At 47.7% G+C, this 17,382-nt stretch overlaps 1 protein-coding gene across 2 annotated transcripts in view; it reads left to right on the top strand.

Moving 5' to 3' along the window:
* Positions 1 to 5,641: 5,641 nt before the first annotated feature.
* DNTTIP1 (deoxynucleotidyltransferase terminal interacting protein 1) overlaps positions 5,642 to 17,382 on the top strand; it is a 51,109-nt gene continuing 39,368 nt past the window's right edge. The window contains exons 1-7 of one of the 2 annotated variants that reach the window (XM_063960491.1): positions 5,642 to 5,876; positions 6,945 to 7,036; positions 7,191 to 7,287; positions 8,141 to 8,239; positions 8,534 to 8,602; positions 8,931 to 8,984; positions 9,062 to 9,123. In XM_063960491.1, the coding sequence (XP_063816561.1) occupies positions 5,796 to 5,876; positions 6,945 to 7,036; positions 7,191 to 7,287; positions 8,141 to 8,239; positions 8,534 to 8,602; positions 8,931 to 8,984; positions 9,062 to 9,123 (554 nt within the window). In that variant the 5' untranslated portion in view covers positions 5,642 to 5,795. The remainder of the gene's footprint in view (positions 5,877 to 6,944; positions 7,037 to 7,190; positions 7,288 to 8,140; positions 8,240 to 8,533; positions 8,603 to 8,930; positions 8,985 to 9,061; positions 9,124 to 17,382) is intronic. The other variant, XM_063960492.1, reaches the window with a different exon arrangement.

The raw sequence follows: 17,382 nt of genomic DNA, 5'->3' as shown, positions 1-17,382 counted from the left end.
TTTCCTGAAGATCTGAATACCAGGCCCTTCGAGGCCAGTCTGGAACAATGAGCATTCCGAGTTGTTCGCTCGTTGACGATTTTCTCTATATTGCGATTAGTCGCTTACTGCGCATGCGCAATGTTCGCAGAGCGCATGCGCTTAGTTATTTTACTTAAAAGTTAGGTATTTTACTCACGGCATTACGAGGATTTTTCTTCGTTCTGGTGATCGGAGTGTGATTGACAGGAAGTGGGTGTTTCTGGGCGGAAACTGGCCGTTTTATGGGTGTGTGTGAAAAAACGCTGCAGTTTCTGGGAAAAATGCGGGAGTGGCTGGAGAAACGGGGGAGTGCCTGGGCGAACGCTGGGTGTGTTTGTTACGTCAAACCAGGAACGAAACTGACTGAACTGATCGCAGTGGCAGAGTAAGTGTCGAGCTACTCAGAAACTGCTCAGAAATTTCTATTCGCAATTTTGCGAATCTTTCGTTCACAATTCTGCTAAGCTAAGATACACTCCCAGAGGGCGGCGGCTTAGCGTGTGCAATGCTGCTAACAGCAGCTAGCGAGCGAACAACTCGGAATGAGGGCCATTGTCTGCACTCTTTTTCGTCTTATGATTCTCAATATCTTTGACATGAGTGGAAGAGGAGGAAACACATAGACCGACTGAAACACCCATGGTGTCACCGCCCTGGTGACACCATGGGTGTTTCAGTCGGTCTATGTGTTTCCTCCTCTTCCACTCATCTCAAAGATATTGAGAATCCCTGTCCACTGCTACTGCCTGAGGGTCCCTTGACCTGGCACAATACCTCCGAAGCTTCTTGTTGAGGCGTGACGCCATCATGTCTATTTGAGGAAGTCCCCAAAGACTTGTTATGTCTGCAAAAACTTCTTGATGAAGTCCGCACTCTCCTGGATGGAGATCGTGTCTGCTGAGGAAGTCTGCTTCCCAGTTGTCCACACCCGGAATGAAGACAGCTGACAGAGTGCTTTTCCGCCCAGCGAAGAATCCTGGTGGCTTCCGTCATTGCCACTCTGCTCCTTGTCCCGCCTTGGCGGTTTACATGAGCCACGGCTGTGACGTTGTCTGATTGAATCAGAACCGGTAGGTCGCGAAGGAGATCCTCCACCTGACGTAGGCCGTTGTATATGGCCCTCAATTCCAGTACATTGATGTGTAGACAAGCCTCCTGAAAGTTTCTTCCTTGTGTGACTGCACCCCATCCTCGGAGGCTCGCGTCCGTGGTCACCAGAACCCAGTCTTGAATGGCAAACCTGCGACCCTCTATAAGGTGAGCACTTTGCAGCCACCACAGGAGAGACACCCTGGCCCTGGGGGACAGGCTTATTTTCTGATGAATTTGAAGATGGGCCCCGGATCACTTGTCCAGAAGGTCCCACTGAAACGTCCTCGCATGAAACCTGCCGAAGGGGATGGCCTCGTAGGTCGCCACCATTTTCCCCAGAACTCGAGTGCATTGATGGATTGACACTCTTTTCGGTTTTAACAGGTCTCTGACCATGTTCTGGTGTTCCTGGGCCTTTTCCATTGGGAGAAAAACCCTCTTTTGTTCCGTGTCCAGAATCATGCCCAAGAAAGATAGCCGAGTCGTTGGAACCAACTGCGACTTTGGAAGATTTAGAATCCAGCCATGCTGCTGCAGCACACTCAGGGAGAGTGACACGCTTTTCAGCAACTGATCTCTCGATCTCGCTTTTATCAGGAGATCGTCCAAGTACGGGATAATTGTGACTCCCTGCCGGCGCAGGAGCACCATCATTTCCGCCATTACCTTGGTGAAAATCCTCGGGGCCGTGGAAAGCCCAAACAGCAACGTCTGAAACTGGTAATGACAGTCCTGTACAGCGAATCTCAGGTACGCCTGATGAGGGGGATATATGGGGACATGAAGGTATGCGTCCTTTATGTCTAGAGACACCATAAAATCCCCCCCTTCCAAGCTGGAGATAACCGCCCTGAGCGATTCCATCTTGAATTTGAACTTTTTTAAGTACAGGTTTAGGGATTTTAAATTTAGAATGGGTCTGACTGAACCATCCGGTTTCGGGACCACAAATAGGGTTGAATAGTACCCCTTCCCATGTTGAACTAGGGGAACCTCGACAACCACTTGTTGTTGACACAGTTTTTGAATTGCAGCTAAAACTATCGCCCTGTCTGGGGAAGAAGCTGGTAAAGCCGATTTGAAAAACCGTCCAGGAGGCACGTCTTCGAATTCCAGCTTGTAGCCTTGGGATACAACTTTCATTGCCCAAGGATCCACGTTTGACTGAACCCAGACGTCTTTGAAGAGTCGAAGATGTGCCCCCATCGGGACGGACTCCCTCAGTGGAGTCCCAGCGTCATGCTGTGGATTTAGTAGAAGCCGGGGAGGACTTCTGCTCCTGGGAACTAGCCGTAGCAGGCAGTTTTTCCCTCTACCCTTACCTCTGGCGAGGAAGGAAGAGCCCCGACCTCTTCTGGACTTATGCGACCGAAAGGACTGCATCTGATATTGTGGCGTTTTCTTCTTTTGCTGTGGGGAAACATAAGGTAAAAAGGTAGATTTACCCGCGGTAGCTGTGGAAACCAGGTCTGCGAGACCTTCCCCAAATAAATCCTCTCCTTTGTAAGGTAAAACTTCCATATGTTTCTTTGAGTCGGCATCACCCGTCCATTGGCGGGTCCACAGGGCTCGCCTAGCAGAAATCGCCATGGCGTTGGCTGTTGAACCTAACAGACCAACGTCTCTCTGAGCATCTCTCATATACAAGACTGCGTCTTTTATGTGACCTAATGTCAACAAAATGGTATCCCTATCTAGGGTATCAATGTCAGCTGACAAGGTATCAGTCCAAGCTGCTACAGCGCTACAAACCCAAGCCGACGCTATTGCCGGTCTGAGCAAGGCCCCCGTATGTGTATAAATTGATTTTAAGGTAGTTTCCTGTCTGCGATCAGCAGGATCCTTGAGGGCTGCTGTGTCTGGAGACGGTAGCGCCACCATTTTGGGACAAGCGCGTTAACGCCTTGTCCACCCTGGGTGAGGATTCCCACCGTAACCTGTCCTGCGCAGGGAAAGGATACGCAATAAGAATTCTTTTGGGAATCTGCAGCTTCTTGTCTGGCGTTTCCCAAGCCTTTTCAAATAACTCGTTCAGCTCAGGAGATGGGGGAAAAGTTATCTCAGGTTTCTTTTCTTTAAACATGTGTACCCTCTTGTCAGGGACAGAGGGGTCATCCGTGATATGCAAAACATCTTTTATTGCAATAATCATATAGTGAATACTCTTGGCCACCCTTGGGTGTAACCTCGCATCATTGTAGTCGACACTGGAGTCAGAATCCGTGTCGGTATCAGTGTCTGTTATTTGGGATAGGGGACGTTTTTGAGACCCTGAAGGGCCCTGTGACACCGTCAAAGCCATTGATTGACTCCATGTATTATCCCTGGACTCTGCTTTGTCTAATCTCTTATATAATAAAGCCACATTTGCATTTAAAACATTCAGCATATCCATCCAATCATGTGTCGGCGTTGCCGATGGAGACACCACAATCATCTGCTCCACCTCCTCCCTAGATGAGCCTTCCGCTTCAGACATGTCGACACACGCGTACCGACATCGCCGCACACTCAGGGATATATCTATATGGAGACAGTTGCCCAATAAGGCCCCTTGGAGAGACAGATAGAGAGTATGCCAGCACACACCCAGCGCCAACTGACACTGGAAACCAACTTTCACAGATAAACAGCGTTTTTATATAAATATATATTTCTATACACTCACTGCCAATTAAAAGTGCCCCCCCCCCCCTCTTTTTTTGCCCTCTGTCACCGTGTTCAGCAGGGGAGAGTCCGGGGAGCCAGCTTCTCTGCAGTGTGCTGTGGAGAAAATGGCGCTGGTTAGTACTGGAGGATCAAACTCCGCCCCCTCAGCGGCGGGCTTCGGTCCTGCTCAAAATTACAATACTGGCGGGGGATTATAATATATACTGCCTCCGCAGCCTATATATTTGGTAGCCAGTCCCTAGAGGTTTATATTGCTGCCCAGGGCGCCCCCCCCTGTGCCCTGCACCCATCAGTGCCCACTGTGTGTGTTGTGTGTGGGAGCAATGGCGCGCAGCGGTAACGCTGCGCGTCACCTCAGAGAAGGTCTGAAGTCTTCTGCCGCCTGTGAAGTCTTCTTTCATCTTATACTCACCCGGCTTCTATCTTCCGGCTCTGTGAGGAGGACGGCGGCGCGGCTCCGGGACGAACGGCAAGGGTGAGACCTGCGTTCCGACCCTCTGGAGCTAATGGTGTCCAGTAGCCTAAGAAGCAGAGCCTATCATTTAAGTAGGTCTGCTTCTCTCCCCTCAGTCCCACGATGCAGGGAGCCTGTTGCCAGCAGTGCTCCCTGAAAATAAAATAACCTAACAAAATTCTTTTTTCAGAGAAACTCAGGAGAGCTCCCTGTAATGCACCCAGTCTCCTTTGGGCACATGATCTAACTGAGGTCTGGAGGAGGGGCATAGAGGGAGGAGCCAGTGCACACCCATTCTAAAGTTCTTTGTAGTGCCCATGTCTCCTGTGGAGCCCGTCTATACCCCATGGTCCTTACGGAGTCCCCAGCATCCTCTAGGACGTAAGAGAAAAAACAGTATAGATTTTACTTTTATAAGTGGGGTGCCAAAGGGACTTTTCGTCCTGGATCCTGGACTCTACTTGGTGTAGATCTGGCCCAGGGTGTGCGGTGCACACAGGTCCCTGGGATCAGGGCTGGATTACAATGGGGCGAATGGAGCTGCAGCTCCAGGCCCCCTATTGAAAATAGGCCCACAGCATCCCAGGCAGTGCAGCCAGTGGTGACAGTAAAACATTTTTCTGTCACCACCACAGCCCAGCTCACTCCCCTCCCGGCCACCCAATATAACATCACCTGATTACCCCTGCCCCAAGCTGGCCAACAGAAGCCCCTCATACGTCAGACTCAGGGCCAGCCACAGCAACACTCCTGCACCCAATCAAAGCACCACCTGCCACACCTGTGCGAAGCTCTGCCCCCAGGCTGTCAGAAACTCCGCCTCCCAGCCCCATCCAAAGCTCCATCTCAGGTTTAGCTTTACACAGCTAAACCCGACCTTTATGGGCGCAATCAGTGCAAAAAGAGATAAAATTGAATATCGCCCCATCGATTATCGCCCTATGGCTGTCAGTGTATCATACCACACCTCCCTGCATTGCTGGTTGGGTATATTTTGTTGACATTCATCATGTCGACACTGACGAAATGTCGACAAAACAGTGTATCCTGGTGCAGCAGTTACTTACCTGTAACTGCTGCTCTGGCAGTGTCTTCTGTGGCCAGCGGTCAGGTGATGGTGACTTATAGCTGTCACCCAGCGGTAACGCTCACCTCTAACCCTAGACTCTTGCCTAACCCTCCTCTCACTGCAGAATGTCAACATTTCACATGTCGACATTCTGCAGATGTCGATATCATAACATTATGATTGTACACGTTTAATGTAACACATGGTGACTGCGTCCCTTGCAGAGCCTATGCAGCTAAGCAAATAATGTGCAACAACATAAACCTGCTGTCTATGCTCACACACTATGTAGATAACATGTATGCACCAGCTGCAGAGAGATTGTTTTGTCTGGCTGCTCTGGAAGCGTTAGCATTCGCAGCACAGGCCGGCGCTGTGTCTATGGTTACAGGAGGAGTCGCGCATGGATGACGTCATCGCGCGCGGACGAAGTGAGGGATGTCCGGGTCTTTGCCTACGAGTGCTGTTGATTGACTTTAGCATTTAGCGATGGGTACCAGCAAAGAGTCGGAACTGAAGGCGCAGAGCGGAGGCGAGGAAGATGGAGACCCCGAGGATCGCTCCTTCCCGGTCAGTAGTGCGACGGTAATTGCATGTAAGAGGGCACACCTAGGCTGAGATGTACGTCTGTACTTGCATGTTACCTGTACCTGCATGTGCCTGTGAATAACATACATAGGTGTGGCGAGGGTAACCAGCAAGCGTGTGTGTGATGTTAGTCATGTATAAATACCGGTGAAGTTATATGGCTTGTGTGTGCAGTGCGTTATATATATATATATATATATATATATATATATATATATATATATATATATACATACATACATACACAGACCCTCCAACATGACCCGCCCCACTAGGTACAAAATGCTCTGTTCCTGGACTTCCCTCTTAATTTATGATTTCCATCACCTGTGTTGAACTAGTTAGATAAGAAAGCTGTTTCTTCACAGGTGATGGCAATAATATATATATATATATATATATATATATATATATATATATATAGTGGCTTCTGTATACAATGATGTTTATATTTGCAATTTTTTTTGCGGGATATAACCTAAAAATACCTGTTTTCAGGGGATACCTGACAATATTATTATAGCCCTAGTGTATGAAGGAGGAATCACAGCAGATGTCTCCATATCTGCAGCGGTCTCTCCATTTCCGACAGCAGCCGCAGTCCCTGTAGGTTTCTTTGGGACTTGCGCAGCTGTCATATCTACCAAGTACAGAATACGAAGCATGTCACAGTTTGGTTCTGGCAGATAACAGTCTAAAGATGGCGTTAACTGTTGTAGCTTATCGGTTGCATTCCACAAAAATTTCCAGGAGAGGTTTTCTCCAAAATCCCTCCCCAGCAATGGCCGAGCCACTTGCATGGTCAGCAGAGTAACACAAATGAAGTGATCACTAATGTGATCAACTCCGTTCTAATTCCCATGTGTTTTTATACATTTCTGCTGTTAATTTCTTATTGCCAGAAATAGCGGCAATAAAACCTGGTAATTGATACATATGCCTCTTGAGCTGTATACATATGTGTACACCTCAATTAACATATGTAGTTACCAAGTGAATACCTAGTTGTATGCAATCCGGAGGGCCATTTTAATGTAAGACTTTTTGTAGATGATCCTGCCTTGTTTTCAGAGCCCATGGAATATTATGATTAAGCATCGGCAAGTGCAGCGCAGAGGACGACGCTCTCATGTGGCAGTCAGGTGAGGGAATTCGTTATGTTAAGCTTATCCTCTATTGATATAGATTATAAACAGAAAAGCCAGTAGATAAAGTCAGCTTGTTTTTTAGTGTGCATTTCTCCATACCTCTTGTGATCAATTGTGTTAATTTTTTTTTTTTTTTGGGTGGCTGCAGTTTCAGTGACCCCGCAGTTTCCATGGATCTGCTGCGTGCAGTTCTTCAACCAAGCATTAATGAGGAAATTCAGAATGTCTTTAATAAATACATGAAGGTAACAGCGGTCTGTGTCATACTTCAGTTTGTTTTGTAGTAGGTAATGAAGTGTTAAGAGTCTCTTTGATCCCTTAGCTCAGAAGCTAGATGCACTAAATCTTACTTGAAATTTTTCCATTGCTTCTATATTTCCACCAAATGTTGTACTAGGTATCTGGGGATATTCCAGTCATTGCTCTACTCTAGAGATACCCATCTATACTTTAGCAATTGATGAATTTTAACTACCAGTGGGAAACCATTGACGGATAAACCATTAATGTTTCAGTTTGGCACATGCGTAAATGAACAGGGACTGTGATGGAGCGTGAACAGTATTTAAAAGAGAATTTTGTTATTGAACCTCCCCCATCTATACTGGATTTGGATTTATTCTTTCTTGTGTTGTGACATGACATTACTCACAATTCCCTGCCTGTACTATATCTCGGACCAGTTGTCCTTAATGTTGCCGCTGAGATAGTGAACTGGAAATGGTCCTATGTGGTAGGGGGTATAGTTCATTTGCTGTCTGCTACCATGCGTTGGCCCAGGAATGGAAAATCACACATAAGTATGACTTACACCTTATTCATTCCTATTTAAAAATGAAAATGTATGTGTTCTGTGAATGTTTAATTACCGCTTATACAAGGCCTTTGTGTGAAACACAGCCAAAATAGTGTTTGAAAGAGTAGGTAGTGTTGAGGAAAGTATTGCACCTGCTAATTCCATTTTAAATGTGGTTAATGTGACACACTCCAGTACTTAACCTATTTTTGTGTGTGTCCATATAATATTTTGGATGGCTGTTATGTCTCTCCCTGTGTTAACCTTAACTCCTTATTTTCTTTTACTAATTCCACTTCTAGTTCTTCCAGAAGGCTGCAGTAAATGTGAGAGAAAACATTGGTGAGCAAGTGGACCCTGAGCAGCTGATACGAGACACCTGTCGCAGTTGCTTGGAACAGGTACAGTATAAAGTACATTTTGTGCCTAAATTAGCCTTGCAGTATATTTATCCTCTAATCCAGAGGTTCTCAAACTCTGTCCTCAGGACCCCACACAGTGCATGTTTTGCAGGTAACCCAGCAGCTGCACAGGTGTATTATTTACTCACTGACACATTGTAAAAGGGCCACAGGTGGAGCTAATTATTTCACTTGTGATTCTGTGAGGAGACCTGCAAAACATGCACTGTGTGGGGTCCTGAGGACCGAGTTTGAGAACCTATGCTCTAATCAATTCCCTATTCTCTGATCCAGGCAAAAGTTCTTTTTACGGGTACGGACAAAGCAATAGTAAAGCCTGCATCAGATGTGCCTGTTACGAAGGTAAGAGGGAGATTTTATTGCATATATAAATTTGCTTTTAAGTTTTACAAACAGGGAAAAGGAGAATAGTTGTGTAACTGCAAATAGTTTAGGCATAAATGGGGTCTCTATAGGGCAATAAGATGAACATTCTTGATACTTTCTTGATACTATTATCTGTATGAGTTCTAAGCACTTTGTTCTCTCAGCATACAACCAACCATATACTGCTTTCTACAGCAATAAACCTACTTATTGCTGCGATTAACATTTTAGGCAAGAGTAGACTGTGTGGTAAGGGTTTGTTCCCATCTATGTTTCTTCTACTTTATCTTGTTTTGTGTCTTAGAGACCAAGACAAGCAGATGAGTCATTCATGCGGAGGAGTCCAGTGCCCAAAAAGGTACAAAGCTGAAGAAACGCGACATATATCTAAAATCTGTATGAGTATAGTGTATCTAAGCCATGTTTGTCTGACAGAGAAAGGGACGCCCCCCTGGTCAGAGCTCTTACGCTGACCGAAATTCCTTAGGACTTACGTCGTGAGTATACATAGTACTCTGATCAGTTGCACTCTGGGTAAGATCTGTATTTGGCACAGTGTAAATTCTACAACATACTTTCTCTGACGTCCTAGTGGATGCTGGGAACTCCGAAAGGACCATGGGGAATAGCGGCTCCGCAGGAGACTGGGCACAAAAGTAAAAGCTTTAGGACTAGCTGGTGTGCACTGGCTCCTCCCCCTATGACCCTCCTCCAAGCCTCAGTTAGATTTTTGTGCCCGAACGAGAAGGGTGCAATCTAGGTGGCTCTCCTGAGCTGCTTAGAGTAAAAGTTTAAATTAGGTTTTTTATTTTTTTTTATTTTCAGTGAGTCCTGCTGGCAACAGGCTCACTGCATCGAGGGACTAAGGGGAGAAGAAGCGAACTCACCTGCGTGCAGAGTGGATTGGGCTTCTTAGGCTACTGGACATTAGCTCCAGAGGGACGATCACAGGCCCAGCCATGGATGGGTCCCAGAGCCGCGCCGCCGTCCCCCTTACAGAGCCAGAAGAGCAGAAGAGGTCCATAAGGTAGCGCACAGCACCGCAGCTGTGCGCCATTGCTCTCGGCACACTTCACACATCCCGTCACTGAGGGTGCAGGGCGCTGGGGGGGGGGCGCCCTGAGACGCAATAAAAATACCTTAGATGGCAAAAAATACATCACATATAGCTCCTGGGCTATATGGATGCATTTAACCCCTGCCAGTTTTTCCTTAAAAAAGCGGGAGAAAGGCCGCCGAGAAGGGGGCGGAGCCTATCTCCTCAGCACACTGGCGCCATTTTCCCTCACAGCTCCGTTGGAGGGAAGCTCCCTGACTCTCCCCTGCAGTCCTGCACTACAGAAACAGGGTAAAACAAGAGAGGGGGGGCACTAATTTGGCAGATAAATCAATACAGCAGCTATATAAGGGAAAAACACTTATATAAGGTTATCCCTGTGTGTATATATATATATATATATATATATATATATATATATATATATATATATATATATATATATATATATATATATATATATAGCGCTCTGGTGTGTGCTGGCAAACTCTCCCTCTGTCTCCCCAAAGGGCTAGTGGGGTCCTGTCCTCTATCAGAGCATTCCCTGTGTGTGTGCTGTGTGTCGGTACGTTGTGTCGACATGTATGAGGAGGAAAATGGTATGGAGGCGGAGCAATTGCCTGTAATAGTGATGTCACCCCCTAGGGAGTCGACACCTGACTGGATGGTCTTATGGAAGGAATTACGTGATAGCGTCAGCACTTTACAAAAGACTGTTGACGACATGAGACAGCCGGCAAATCAGTTATTACCTGTACAGGCGTCTCAAACACCGTCGGGGGCTCTAAAGCGCCCGTTACCTCAGATGGTCGACACAGACCCAGACACGGACACTGACTCCAGTGTCGACGGTGAGGAAACAAACGTATTTTCCAGTAGGGCCACACGTTACATGATCACGGCAATGAATGAGGTTTTGAACATTTCTGATACTACAAGTACCACAAAAAAGGGTATTATGTGGGGTGTGAAAAAACTACCCGTAGTTTTTCCTGAATCAGATGAATTAAATGAGGTGTGTGATGAAGCGTGGGTTTCCCCCGATAAAAAACTGCAAATTTCTAAAAAATTATTGGCATTATACCCTTTCCCGCCAGAGGTTAGGGCGCGTTGGGAAACACCCCCTAGGGTAGATAAGGCGCTCACACGCTTATCAAAACAAGTGGCGTTACCGTCTCCTGATACGGCCGCCCTCAAGGAACCAGCTGATAGGAAGCTGGAAAATATCCTTAAAAGTATATACACACATACTGGTATTATACTGCGACCAGCAATCGCCTCAGCCTGGATGTGCAGTGCTGGGGTGGCTTGGTCGGATTCCCTGACTGAAAATATTGATACCCTGGACAGGGACAGTATATTCAGTGCCGTTTCTAGCGGCGGGCGAGCCGTGCAACCGCACGGGGCGCCCGCCGCGGCACTTTAAGTGTTATTTTATTTCCCCTCTCCTCCCTCTCCCCGAGCGCTCCTGCTCGAGGGGGCGGAGTTTCGCGAAATGACACGTTTGCGTCGTGACGTCATGACGCAAACGCGTCATTCCACGAAACTCCGCCCCCTCGAGCAGGAGCGCTCGGGGAGAGGGAGGAGAGAAGCCTGGAAGGAGGCGGCCGGCGCGAAGGACGTCCGGCGGCGGGATCCGAAGAGCGGAACATGTAAGTATATCTCTCTCTCCCCATTCCCCCCCACCACTTGACACCTGCCTGCCACACTGGGGATACCTGCCTGCCACACTGGGGATACCTGCCTGCCACACTGGGGATACCTGCCTGCCACACTGGGGATACCTGCCTGCCGCACTGGGGATACCTGCCTGCCGCACTGGGGATACCTGCCTGCTGCACTGTGTAAATTGGGGACACCTGCCTGCCGCACTGTGTAAAATGGGGGCCTGCCTGCCGCACTGTGTAAAATGGGGACACCTGCCTGCCGCACTGTGTAAAATGGGGACACCTGCCTGCCGCACTGTGTAAAATGGGGACACCTGCCTGCCGCACTGTGTAAAATGGGGACACCTGCCTGCCGCACTGTGTAAAATGGGGACACCTGCCTGCCGCACTGTGTAAAATGGGGACACCTGCCTGCCGCACTGTGTAAAATGGGGACACCTGCCTGCCGCACTGTGTAAAATGGGGACACCTGCCTGCCGCACTGTGTAAAATGGGGACACCTGCCTGCCGCACTGTGTAAAATGGGGACACCTGCCTGCCGCACTGTGTAAAATGGGGACACCTGCCTGCCACGCTTTGTAAAATGGGGACACCTGCCTGCCGTGCTGTGTAAAATGGGGATACCTGCCTGCGTACTGTGTAAAATGGGGATATCTGCCTGCCGCACTGTGTAAAATGGGGATATCTGCCTGCTGCGCTCTGTAAAATGGGGACACTTGGCTGCTGTAATGTGTAAAATGGGGACTTTTTTTATTTTTTCCCCCCTGTGGTGGGCGTGATGATATCAGATGAGGCCATGCCTTGTCGGGAGCGCGCGCGCCTCCGGCGCGCGCATACTTTTTCTTTTTATAGCTATATGGGGGGGGGGGGGGGCGCAATTTTTTTTATAGCAATGGGGGGGGGGGGGGGGGCGCATTTTTAAATCTCGCACTGGGAGCCAAATTGTCTAGAAACGGCCCTGAGTATATTATTGACTATAGAGCATTTAAAGGATGCATTTCTATATATGCGAGATGCACAGAGGGATATTTGCACTCTGGCATCAAGAGTAAGTGCGCTGTCCATTTCTGCCAGAAGAGGATTATGGACGCGACAGTGGTCAGGTGATGCGGATTCCAAACGGCATATGGAAGTATTGCCGTATAATGGGGAGGGGTTATTTGGGGTCGGTCTATCGGACCTGGTGGCCACGGCAACGGCTGGGAAATCCACCTTTTTACCCCAGGTCACCTCTCAGCAGAAAAAGACACCGTCTTTTCAGGCTCAGTCCTTTCGTCCCCATAAGGGCAAGCGGGCAAAAGGCCACTCATATCTGCCCCGGGGCAGAGGAAGGGGAAAAAGACTGCAGCAGGCAGCCTCTTCCCAGGAACAGAAGCCCTCCCCCGCTTCTGCCAAGTCCTCAGCATGACGCTGGGGCCTTACAAGCGGACTCAGGCACGGTGGGGGCCCGTCTCAAGAATTTCAGCGCGCAGTGGGCTCACTCGCAAGTGGACCCCTGGATCCTGCAGGTAGTATCTCAGGGGTACAAATTGGAATTCGAGACGTCTCCCCCTCGCCGGTTCCTGAAGTCTGCTTTACCAACGTCTCCCTCCGACAGGGAGGCGGTATTGGAAGCCATTCACAAGCTGTATTCCCAGCAGGTGATAATCAAGGTACCCCTCCTACAACAGGGAAAGGGGTATTATTCCACGCTGTTTGTGGTACCGAAGCCGGACGGCTCGGTGAGACCTATTTTAAATCTGAAATCCTTGAACACTTACATACAAAGGTTCAAATTCAAGATGGAGTCACTCAGAGCAGTGATAGCGAACCTGGAAGAAGGGGACTATATGGTGTCTCTGGACATCAAGGATGCTTACCTCCATGTCCCAATTTGCCCTTCTCACCAAGGGTACCTCAGGTTCGTGGTACAGAACTGTCATTATCAGTTTCAGACGCTGCCGTTTGGATTGTCCACGGCACCCCGGGTCTTTACCAAGGTAATGGCCGAAATGATGATTCTTCTTCGAAGAAAAGGCGTCTTAATTATCCCTTACTTGGACGATCTCCTGATAGGAACTAAGGGCCATTTACAATGCCCTAAGTCAAGCAAGGCCTCTGCTTCAGGGTCAGCCGGTGTTGATCCAGTCGGACAACATCACGACAGTCGCCCACGTAAACAGACAGGGTGGCACAAGAAGCAGGAGGGCAATGACGGAAGTTGCAAGGATTCTTCGCTGGGCGGAAAATCATGTGATAGCACTGTCAGCAGTGTTCATTCCGGGAGTGGACAACTGGGAAGCAGACTTCCTCAGCAGACACGACCTCCACCCGGGGGAGTGGGGACTTCACCCAGAAGTCTTCCACATGATTGTGAACCGTTGGGAAAAACCAAAGGTGGACATGATGGCGTCCCGCCTCAACAAAAAACTAGACAGATATTGCGCCAGGTCAAGGGACCCTCAGGCAATAGCTGTGGACGCTCTGGTAACACCGTGGGTGTACCAGTCAGTGTATGTGTTCCCTCCTCTGCCTCTCATACCCAAGGTACTGAGAATCATAAGAAGGAGAGGAGTAAGATCTATACTCGTGGCTCCGGATTGGCCAAGAAGGACTTGGTACCCGGATCTTCAAGAGATGCTCACGGAGGACCCGTGGCCTCTACCTCTAAGAAAGGACCTGCTCCAGCAGGACCCTGTCTGTTCCAAGACTTACCGCGGCTGCGTTTGACGGCATGGCGGTTGAACGCCGGATCCTGAAGGAAAAAGGCATTCCGGATGAAGTCATCCCTACCCTGATCAAAGCCAGGAAGGATGTAACTGTGCAACATTATCACCGTATTTGGCGTAAATATGTTGCGTGGTGTGAGGCCAGGAAGGCCCCTACAGAGGAATTTCAACTGGGTCGTTTCCTGCATTTCCTGCAAACAGGACTGTCTATGGGCCTAAAATTAGGGTCCATTAAGGTTCAAATTTCGGCCCTGTCGATTTTCTTCCAGAAAGAACTAGCTTCAGTCCCTGAAGTTCAGACGTTTGTCAAGGGGGTACTGCATATACAGCCTCCTTTTGTGCCTCCAGTGGCACCTTGGGATCTCAATGTAGTTTTGGGGTTCCTAAAATCACATTGGTTTGAACCACTCACCACTGTGGACTTAAAATATCTCACATGGAAAGTGGTAATGCTGTTAGCCCTGGCTTCAGCCAGGCGTGTCTCAGAATTGGCGGCTTTATCCTATAAAAGCCCTTACCTAATTTTTCATACGGACAGGGCAGAATTGAGGACTCGTCCTCAATTTCTCCCTAAGGTGGTTTCAGCGTTTCACTTAAACCAGCCTATTGTGGTACCTGCGGCTACTAGGGACTTGGAGGATTCCAAGTTGCTGGACGTAGTCAGGGCCCTGAAAATATATGTTCCAGGACGGCTGGAGTCAGAAAATCTGACTCGCTGTTTATCCTGTATGCACCCAACAAGCTGGGTGCTCCTGCTTCTAAGCAGACTATTGCTCGTTGGATTTGTAGTACAATTCAGCTTGCACATTCTGTGGCAGGCCTGCCACAGCCAAAATCTGTAAAAGCCCATTCCACAAGGAAAGTGGGCTCATCTTGGGCGGCTGCCCGAGGGGTCTCGGCTTTACAACTTTGCCGAGCAGCTACTTGGTCAGGGGCAAACACGTTTGCTAAATTCTACAAATTTGATACCCTGGCTGAGGAGGACCTGGAGTTCTCTCATTCGGTGCTGCAGAGTCATCCGCACTCTCCCGCCCGTTTGGGAGCTTTGGTATAATCCCCATGGTCCTTTCGGAGTTCCCAGCATCCACTAGGACGTCAGAGAAAATAAGAATTTACTTACCGATAATTCTATTTCTCATAGTCCGTAGTGGATGCTGGGCGCCCATCCCAAGTGCGGATTGTCTGCAATACTTGTACATAGTTACAAAAATCGGGTTATTATTGTTGTGAGCCATCTTTTCAGAGGCTCCTCTGTTATCCTGCTGTTAACTGGGTTCAGATCACAAGTTGTACAGTGTGATTGGTGTGGCTGGTATGAGTCTTACCCGGGATTCAAAATCCTTCCTTATTGTGTACGCTCGTCCGGGCACAGTATCCTAACTGAGGCTTGGAGGAGGGTCATAGGGGGAGGAGCCAGTGCACACCAGCTAGTCCTAAAGCTTTTACTTTTGTGCCCAGTCTCCTGCGGAGCCGCTATTCCCCATGGTCCTTTCGGAGTTCCCAGCATCCACTACGGACTATGAGAAATAGAATTATCGGTAAGTAAATTCTTATTATTTTTGCAATGTACAATGGCTTTTAAAGGTATACAGCACCTTTGCAGTTTGTTATAATGTGTTGATTTTTTGACATCAGGAATTAAAATAGATTTTTTTTGGAGGTTCTTTATGTTAATTTCATATATAACTTTTACCTGAAGTTTTGCATTTTCCTCAAAAAAATGGAGGCATAAGATAGATCCTACCTTAACTAAAATCTGTAATCTCTCTCTGTCTACTGGTATCTTTCCTTCTCTGTAGAAGCATGCAGTGATTACTTCCATTCTGAAAAAACAAAACTCTGACCCCAACTGTCTCTCAAACTACCGTCCTATCTCTCAGCTCCCATGCCCCTCCAAGCTACTTGAGAGACTTGCCTACACTCGCTTCACACACTTTCTTAACTCACACAGCCTACTGGACCCACTTTAGTCAGGATTTCGTGCCCAACACTCCACAGACAGCACTGACTAAGGTAGTGAATGATTTGGTCACTGCTAACGGACTACTTATCCTCCTTGATCTCTCTGCTGCTTTTGACACTGTTGACCACTCTCTTCTCATTCAAACACTACAATCCTTAGGTATTCAAAACACAACCCTTGGTTCTCATACCACCTATCTAATCGCTCCTTCAGTGTTCGTTTCTCTGATTCCACCTCCTCTTCACTACCTCTCTGTTGGAGTACCGCAAGGCTCAGTCCTAGGTCCTCTGCTTTTCTCAATCTATACCTCATCTCTTTGTAAACTAATCAGCTCTTTCGGATTTCAGTACCATCTGTATGTGGATGATACTCAAATCTACCTATCCTCCCCAGATTTGTCACCATCTATATTGGGCCGTGTCACTGAATGCCTTTCTGCCATTTCATCTTGGATGACCACTCGCCACCTCAAACTTAATATTTCCAAAACAGAATTAATTATTTTTTCCACCGGCCAATAAAAGTTACCAACCTGATATCTCTATCACTGTTGATAACTCCGCAATCATCCCTACCCCACAAGCTCGCTGCCTAGGTGTCATTCTTGACTCTGAAGTGTCCTTTGTTCCCCACATTCAATCTGTTTCAAGATCATGTTACATTCATCTAAGAAACATATCCAAAATACAACCATACCTTACACAAGACACAGCAAAAACTCTAATCCACGCTCTCATCTCCCGCATTGATTAGTGTAATAGTCTTCTGATTGGTCTTCCCAAACATAGGCTCTCACCACTACAATCCACTTTGAATGCAGCTGCGAGACTAATCTTCCTCGCTAGACGTTCATCGTCTGTAGATCCGCTCTGTCAGTTCCTCCATTGGTTACCGGTATTCTACCATATTAAATATAAAATACTTTTACTTAGATATGAGGCTATTAACCAAACTGCACCAACATACATCTCTTCACTCATCTCAAAATATCTCCCTACCCGACCTCTCCGCTCTGCACAAGATCTACGTCTCTCATCCACACGCATTACTTGTTCACACTCAAAAGTACAGGACTTTATCCGGGCTTCACCCAGTCTGTGGAATGTCCTCCCACGCACAATAAGACTCACCTCTAGTCTCCAAACCTTTAAACGTTCCCTGAAAACTCACCTCTTCAGACAAGCAATCTGGTGGACCATTATGCAATAGGAAGCATCTATACTTGCGTATCAATGCCTATTTCCCTGTAGATTGTAAGCTTGCGAGCAGGGCCTTCCTACCTGTATGTCTGTATGTTTTTACCCAGTTTTGTTCTATTACTGCTGTTCTAATTGTAAAGTGCAACGGAATATGCTGCGCTA

Source organism: Pseudophryne corroboree, chromosome 3 (genome assembly GCF_028390025.1).
Source record: "Pseudophryne corroboree isolate aPseCor3 chromosome 3, aPseCor3.hap2, whole genome shotgun sequence".
Classification (NCBI taxonomy): Eukaryota; Metazoa; Chordata; class Amphibia; order Anura; family Myobatrachidae; genus Pseudophryne; species Pseudophryne corroboree.
The sequence above is the reverse complement of the archived record's forward strand: the minus strand, read 5'-3'. Positions and strand labels throughout refer to the sequence as shown.